The 8,943-nt window shown below is 35.9% G+C and overlaps 1 protein-coding gene across 5 annotated transcripts in view; it reads left to right on the top strand.

Annotated features, from left to right (window-relative positions):
• Positions 1–843: 843 nt before the first annotated feature.
• The window catches only part of LOC114166682 (disease resistance protein Roq1-like), a 35,870-nt gene continuing 27,770 nt past the window's right edge, over positions 844–8,943 (top strand). For 3 of the 5 annotated variants that reach the window (XM_085667717.1, XM_085667715.1, XM_085667716.1), the window contains exons 1-4: positions 844–1,453; positions 1,540–1,629; positions 1,712–1,774; positions 1,880–1,978. In XM_085667717.1, the coding sequence (XP_085523843.1) occupies positions 921–1,453; positions 1,540–1,629; positions 1,712–1,774; positions 1,880–1,978 (785 nt within the window). In that variant the 5' untranslated portion in view covers positions 844–920. Of the gene's footprint in view, positions 1,454–1,523; positions 1,630–1,711; positions 1,789–1,879; positions 1,979–8,943 lie in introns of those variants that run through there. The other 2 variants (XM_085667719.1, XM_085667718.1) reach the window with 2 other exon arrangements.

Consider the following 8,943-nt stretch of genomic DNA (forward strand, 5'->3'; position numbering starts at 1 on the left):
CAGTTTTAAAAATATTGGGACCAAATTGAGATAAAATAACAAATACAAGGACTACATTGAGACTTTTCACATCACATCACATTGTCTTTGTCACGTGGCACCATGTTAGATTGACACGTGACAATTTTCATTTTTCTTTAAAAATTAAAAAAAATTAAAAAAAATTAGAAAAACTACTTGCTGAAAACATAATTAACACCGTTAATGTACAACTAACGGAAATGGACTGATTGCAACGAATTTTTCAAAATAGGAACTCAATTAAGTCAAATAAAGATGGGAACCTACTTGAGATTTGGATACAAAAAGGGGATGAAATTATTTATCCTAAATTTAATAAATTTTAATTTTCTTATTTGGTTAAAGTACTTCAATTTAACAAGGTCGAGCTCATGCAAAGTTAGGGGGAGTCAATCTAGGTATGATTCAAATCAAGTGGTTCCAAATCCAAGTTGAATCAATTTTTAATTTACAGTTGTCTATATAAAATTAATCTTACGGTTATGAAAAAGTTTAAACACCTATTTAAATATCTTAATTACTGACCATTAATAAAATTTAAATCAAAAACATATTTAAAATTGTTGTATTAAATTGATTTTTTTACTATACCAACACTATATAAATATATATTATTTAAAACTCACTGGTGATTTATTTGTATAATAGTAAAAGTTTAAAAACTCTAAAATTGATAAGATTTCACGTTAAAGTATAACTACGATTATTTTGTTTTGTTTTTTAAACTTTACAAATATAAATATAAATTTAAAAGTTGACGCGGCAAAGTCGTCGGCAATGCTTTTTCCCAGTGGTATTTGAATTTTAAATGAATGAGTGGAATGACTGTGATTTGCTCCAAAGCATTTCTCTGAAGCTCCATTTTCGTTCTCTGGGAACAAAGAAGTTTCATCTCTTCCATGTCTCTCTCAGGTGTCGATGATGACATGGAAATGGACTTTCTCCGTGATCGGTACCAGGACAGCAGAAACTTTGAAGTTTTTCTGAGTTTCAGAGGGGAAGACACGCGCTTTTCTTTCACTTCGCATCTCTATACCGCTCTTCAGAATGCAGGAATCGTGGTTTTCAAGGATGACGAGGCACTTCCACGGGGAAATCAAATTTCACCCTCTCTGCGGCTAGCGATCGAAGAGTCTCGAATTTATGTTGTTGTTTTCTCGAAAAATTATGCAGAGTCGTGGTGGTGTTTGAAAGAGTTAGAGAAAATAATGGACTGTCACAGAACCATAGGGCAAGTGGTGATACCAGTGTTCTATGACGTTGATCCCTCTGAAGTGCGTCATCAAAGAGGCGACTTTGGGAAAGCATTTCAACGCCTTTTGAACAAGGTTTCGATAGAGGAAGAGGAAAAAGTGCTGGATTGGAAGCTGCGTTGGAGGACGACACTTGGTGAGACTAGTGGCATCTCAGCGGTTGAAATCCTAAATTTCAGGTAATGAAGCGCTCCTTGCTTCCTCTGATTTTTACAGAACATTGTCTCGAAGAATAACATTTTTGAAATTCATAACATGTATGTAGCTTTGAAAGGGTAGACGAACACGTAGAGCGTTGGAAAGAGGCACTTTCAGAGGTTGCTCAGATCTCAGGGATTGTAGACTTAGATCCAAGGTAATAGAAACGCTTTTTATTAATTTTTACTGAACATTGTCTCTCAAAATAATAATTATGATATCATGAAAATGGCTGATAGGATAAACTTCCTCGTGAAGCAGTGGGTGGAGGGACTTTGTAAGGGTGCTGAAATCCCAATTAGGTCTGTATTAAACCGTGAGTAATTGAAACATTTCCTGCTTTTAGAGTTTTCGAGTACATGGTCTCCAAAAATACCATTTATCAAATTCCAACTTGTATGAATTAGAGAAATGGAGATTGATGATAAGATGGACTTCCTCTTGAAGCAATGGAGGGTATTTTGCAAGCCTGTTTGCATGCTAGAGGTTGCATTCTTTGATCCAAGGTAATTGAAGCACTTTATGCTTTCAGAGTTTTGCTTAACATTGTATCCTTTTTAAGCCAATATGCATCACACTATACCGGTTATAATGCTAATGCTAACTAGTTTACATTATAACCTGTTTCAATCAATCATATGCAACATTCTTCATATTATTAACAAGCAAGTGGGGGTAACCAAACCAAACCTAATAAGAAAAACCTCTTCTTTTGTTGTAGACTAATCTTGTATCAAAGTGGTCAAATCAATAAATAGTAACAAGGGAAGGAAAGTTTTCTTCTGGGTTGTGTAGTACGAGAGTGGCCAAAAATGGGGATAAACTAATTTTGCAACTAACTATTTGATGTTAATATCTTTATTTTAGCATAAATATATTCTATCAAATATATAGGTCTCCAATTAATACATTCAAACTAATTAAGTTTATCTTTATTAGGCAATCCCCTATTTGCTGAATTATAAGAAAATAAATTGTGTGAACTCGAGTGGAATTAAATATATTTATCTAACATTTGAAATTATTATTAGGATGTTACAACAATGAGGTAATTAAGTATGCCTACTGGATGAGATATCTTCCCGTCTTTTACTAGCTCCCCTTGACCTGAAAGACACTTCAAATTAGGATTCATAGGCTGGGGTGACAATTAGTCATACCAACCTCGATAAAAATGTCCAAAGCATACTTTTTGCTGGGAAATGATAATGCCAAATGTGGATAGTGCAACTTCGATGCTAAGGAAGAACTTAGTGTACCTTAGTTGATGTTATTCTTACAAGGTAGGAAGGATCTTCGTAAACTCAAGTGGTGTTAGAGAACTCAAAAACATGGAAGAACAAAGGAAATAACAAAAGCATTGCCACTTGAAGCTCCAACTCAAGATAAGACTTGAAAATTTGAAGAGAACTCAACTTTTACAAAATCACTATAGTAACTTTACTTTAATTGAAATATGTCAAATATAAGTGGGGTTAACCTTAATTATTGTGTGGAGTGGTCGAAAACTCCAAGTAGAGGGAGATTCAAAATTCAAATTGTTTGTCCTACGTGCTCCTAAAATTGCACCGCACAAAGTGGATCGGGAAGGCCATCCATACTTTCAACATTTGACATGTGTTTAACGTGTCAAGTGCGGTAGACGATGCCAACGTTTAGAGCATCTAGTGTAATGTGTATATGTGCGTTTAGGGAGTGCATCTAAGATGTATGTGTGTCTAAGGTGTGTGTTTAGGATTTAAGTGGGCTTGAGGTGACCTATTTAATTACACCAGAAATCTATTCAACTGAAATACAAAATAAAGTAAACAGTTGATTGATGCTTTGACCCTTGTTTCTGAGCAATGCTCTCGGTGATTCTTCTAGGAATAGTTGGTCCTAACTCTTTGAGTTGTTTGGGTTGACCGTCTAGACCTTGGGTCTTGTGTTATGCTCCTTGTTATCCTCCTAGATGGGTCTCTGGTCAATTGGTGTTGGACTAGTCATGGTTTCATCCTCCTCCTTGGTGTTTGACTATATAGAAAAGTATATTTACTGAATGTATTGTTTGTCTAATGCAGACTACACAATATATATTTATATTAATTTACATAATCAAATTCAATTAATTTCCACCTAATAATCATGAATCAATCATCCCAATTTCCTAGAAATCTGAAATAGTTAATTATATTTTAACACTCCCTCTTAAGCTGGAGCATATATGTCTTATGCACCAAGCTTGTTAGAAATGTATTCAACCTGATGGTCTCTAAGGACCTTGGTGAACATGTCACTTGGTTGTTCGCTAGAATTGACAAAATTAGTAGTGATTTGTCCAGGACACCTTTTCTATCACAAAGTGACAATCAATCTCAATGTCTTTGGTTCTTTCATAGAAGACTAAGTTTGATGCAATGTGAAGTGCAACTTGATTGTCACAAGTAAGCTTTGTTTCATAGATGTCCTCTATTTTTAGCTATAGTAGTAGTTTCCTAAGCCATATAAGCTCACAAGTGGCTGTTGGCATAGCTAGATATTCGACTTCTACACTAGGTTTGACAATTATATTTTGCTTCTAGCTTCTCTGTGAGATAAGGTTTCCTTCGATAAGAACACAATACCCAGAAGTGGATCTTCTATCTAATGGTGATGCTGCCCAATTCGCAGTAACAAGTGATCTTAGTATTGCGTTTGTCAATAATACTCGTTCTGGAGTATATTTTATGTATTGAAGAATACGGGTCACAACATCCCAATGGCTATCACAAGGGACATCTAAAAATTGGCTTACCACACTAACCGCAAAAGTGATGTCAGGTCTGGTGATGGTGAGATAGTGGAGTTTGTCTACCAGGTGGCGATATCTTTCCTAGTCTTTCAATGGCTCCCCGTGACCTAGAAGAAGCTTGATGTTGGGATCCATAAGAGTATCACAAGGATGACAGTCAAGCATACTGGTTTAAGTAAGAATGTCCCGAGCATACTTACGTTGATTAATGACAAATCTATAAGAAGATTGAGTAACTTCAATGCTTAAGAAATATTTGAGAGGGCCTAAATCTTTAGTATGAAATTGCTGTGAAAGGTGCTTTTTGAGTAGTCGAATTCTAGTCTCATCATCACTAGTGATGTCAATGTCATCAACATAAACAAGGTAAATGCACCTGTTGGAAGAAGAATGAAAGGAGAAGGCAAAATGATCAGCCTCACACTTAGTCATGCCAAACTGTATCAAGGCAGAACTTAAACAACCAAACCAAGCCAGAGGAGATTGCTTCAAACCACAGAGAGCTTGATGAAACTTACAAACAAGATGAGAATCGCCAAGTGCAAGAAAACCAGGGGACTAACCCATAGAAACTTCATCTTGCAATTCACTAGGAATAACAACCCTAGCCAGAAATAGACGAACAAAAGTGATTTGTTCCATAGGGGAAAAGGTGTCATCATAATCTAGATAAAAAATCTGTATATTTTTTGGCGACCAATCAAGCTTTTAATTGATCAACATGACCATCAGGTCCAATTTTCACTGTATAAATCCAATGACAATGCACAATTTTCTTGCTAAGAGGTAAAGGAACAAGTTTCCAAGTGCCACTGGAATGTAAGGCTGCCATTTCCTCTACCATTACCGGACGTCGGCCGAGATCAACCATGGCTTCAGTTTTTGTCTTAGGAATAGAGACAAAATCCAAAGACGAAACAAAGGAGAAATCGGACGGAGACAAACAATCATAAGAAATGGTAAGCATAAAGAGGGTTGGGATTGTGAGAAGAGCAAATACCTTTTTGTATCGCAATTGGAAGTTCAGGTGTAGGAGGCATGGGCGGAGGGGCGATTGAAGCCGAAGATGATGTTTGGGATTAGTGGAGTGAGTCACAACTAGAGTTTCAAACGTATGTGGTATTGAAGCAATGGAGGTTGAGGAGAAGCAATGACTTGAGTCGGAATAGGCGAGACTACTAACGATTTTGTTGCAAAATTGACATCCAATATAGTGAAAGTGTAGAAGGGTGTAGTCTCGAAAAATGTGACATCAATAGAAACTATATATAGTTAAAGTTGAGGACAAAAACAATGATAGCCCTTTTGAAGGCGTGAGTATCCAAGGAAAATACACTTGAGAGATTTGGAAGAAAGTTTATCTTTACTTGGATTAAGGTCATGGATAAAGCATGTGCAACCAAAGACGCGAAGAGGAATGGAGTAAAGATCTTGTGTTTCATATAAGAGAGAGTGAGGAACCTGATTATTAAGGATGAAGGAAGGCATGCGGTTGATCAAATAACATATTGTTACAATGGCATCTCCCTAGAAGTAAAAAGGAACATTGTGGTGAAGAAGGGTACAGGCAATTTCAACCAAGTGTCGGTTATTTCTTTTGGTGACACGATTCTGTTGTGGTGTGTGAGAGCAAGATACTTGATGAAGAATACCCTGTGAACTTAGAAAAGATTGAATACGGAAAGACATATATTCATGGCCATTATTAGTAGGTAAAATTTTAATAGAGGTGCCAAATTGATTTGAATTTCAGTCTAGAAACCTTGGAATATAGAAAAAAAACATCAAAGTGATTTTTCATTAAGAATAACCACGTACATTTGGAAAAATTGTCAATGAAAGTAATGAAGTAATAAAACCCAAAGTTGAACAAACACGACTAGGATCCCAAATATCGAAACAAACCAAGGCAAAAGGTGACAAAACACTTTTATTAACTAGCTATAACAAGTGTGTTTTCCTAACTGACAAGACTCACATTGAATAAACGAACAATGAGAAAAAATTAGAAGCATTAGATGTATTTTTGTAGGACTAGGATGACCTAAGAATTGATGCTCACGAGCTTGAAACACAATGGAGATACAAACAACTAATTGTGATAGATAGTATAATTCTTGAGACTTATGTCCTGCTATAATCATTTGTTCGGTACGCTGACCCTGAACAAGAACAAAATTATTTGCTAAAAGAATAGAGTAATTTTGGGTGTGAGTGAGCTTGCTTATAGAGAATAAATAAAAGGACACTTGGGAATTTAAGCACAAAATATAAGGTAAGATTAGAAGAAGGTCATGTTGGACCAATGGCTATGAACTTTTATTTGAAGGCCATCTGCCATGGTAACAAAATGTAAAAAATCCAAGTAAGCCAATTAAGAGAAAATGGACTTGTCACCAAACATATGATTAGAGGCATTAAAGTCAATAATCCAAGGTCCAAGGGAGGAGGATTGAGAAATACAAGCTACAAGATTACCGGACTGAGCAACAACGACGACAAAGGTGGTATTTCATTGTGGGTTGTTGGAAGCCATAGGAATTTTTTTTTTTATAAGAAAGAAAAACAATGGCCATGGACGATGGTAACGACAGTTGTGCTATGCAAACAAGAAGAGAGAGGAGCAACGCACGTTGACAATGGTGGTTTGGAGTTGTGGCGGCGGCTTGTACATGCAACGTCACCAGGAGGCACATTTTGAACGAAAGCGTGATGATTGGCCATGTGGTGTTCGTGAGAGAGAAAGCAGTTAGTGTTGCTTTGCTTCTTGTTGGCGATGGGTCCAGTGTGGAATAGAGATGATGGCATTGATGTTAGTTGGCTGTCGGAGGATGGAGCGACAATTGTTTTTCTGGAGGCAAGGTTTGTATGTGAGGAGAAAGGTGGGAAAGGGCGTGCGACTGATTGGAGTGACAAACGAAGCTTGGTGGCCACTAGAGGAAGGCAGTTGTAGTAGCATTGATCATTGGAGTAAAGGGACGCTCAATGACAAAGAAAAGGGACACACAATGGTCGTGGGTACTGTTCACCCGAAAAAATAAAAATAAAAAGGCTACTATAGATTGCAAAACCTAAACTATTGATATCATATAGAAAAATATATATACTAAATGTATTATGTGTCTAATGTAGACCACACAATATGTATTTATATTAATTTATAGAATCGAATTTAACTAATTTCCACCTAATAATCAAGAATCAATCATCCTAATTTTCTAGAAACCTGTAGTCGCTAATTATATTCTAGCAGACAAGATCACTTACATTAAAAGTGTTGCTACCTAAATATGTGCATGTGTCTAACTCATATGTATTGTTATTTACCCTCTTAATGAATTCCAATGGAAGCACCTACCTTCCTCCTTCCTCCTCATAGACTTAGCATAGGGAAGAGTTCTTGTTCCCTTGTTTCTTGACCCAACTATTGTGCTTCCTCCAGTTTTGAAATCTCGCTGGTTTGTGAGGGGTGTATCTTTCCTTGCATTACTATCCATAGTGGATGAAACTTGCCAATTTGATCCTTTAGAATTTTCCATCTGTGTTGTGATGCTTGTGCCTCTTGACTATTGAAAATTGGAAATGTTATTATGTAAATAACGAACACTCCCTTGTTTGAAATCTTTTATTGTATCCTCCACATGTTGGGCAATGTCCATGACTCACATCAAGTTTTGAGGATCATAGGGTTGTGTTTGATTTTAGATCTTCGGTTATAGCCAAACATAAAAGTACCTCAAAAGCTATTCTTCATTTGTGAACAAGATTTGACCTAGAATTCTTGTTTGTATTCATTAACCCTTCTATGAAAAATGGAAAAACTAGGGATATGATTTATTCCCTTGTGTAGAACATATACATAAGGTATTGTATTTATAACGAAGAATAAAAAAGGAAAATATGGGCCAAGCCTAAATACACATAGTATTGTAATTAACATAAGTTATTGTATCTAACAATATCTTGTAACTAATAATATCTTAAGAATATCTAACACTCCCCCCTGAAGTTGATGCATATAAATCATATGTACCAAGATTGTTACAAATATAATCAATTCTATGTTCTCGTAAAGACTTAGTAAAAATATATGCTAACTGATCAATTGAGTTAATAAACTGAGGCTTGATGTCTCTAGATACAATCTTTTCTCGAATAAAATGGTACTTAATCTCAGTATGATTGGTCCTTTCATTAAAGACAAGATTAGAGCTAAAATGAAGAGCAACCTGATTATGACATATAAGTGTCATTTGATTGACATCTCCAAATTGCAATTCTTAATTATTTAAGCCCAACAAGTTCACAAGTGTCTGAGGCCATAACTCTATATTTTGCATTTGCACTTTGTTTCTTGCTCTTACAAGAAATCAAGTTAGTTCCAATGGAAACATAGTATCCTGAAGTAGGTCGTGTATCATAAGAAGAGCCTGCCCAATAAACATTTGCATAACACATAACTTTAGCGTGGTTAATGTGACCATATAGCAAACCTTTTTAGGAAATCCTTTAATGTTGTTTAATATACAAATGAATGCATTCCAATGATTTGCACGTGGGGAATTAATAGTTGACTTACAACACTGACTACAAAGGAAACGTAAGGACGGGTAACAGTAAGATAGTTCAGTTTTCCAACTAATCTTCTATATTTTTCGACATCTAAGAAAGGCTCCCCCTGATTAGGTAGGAGTTTGAGAT

Source organism: Vigna unguiculata, chromosome 10 (genome assembly GCF_037176805.1).
Source record: "Vigna unguiculata cultivar grain cowpea cultivar isolate G323 ecotype 2 chromosome 10, ASM3717680v1, whole genome shotgun sequence".
Taxonomy (NCBI): Eukaryota; Viridiplantae; Streptophyta; class Magnoliopsida; order Fabales; family Fabaceae; genus Vigna; species Vigna unguiculata.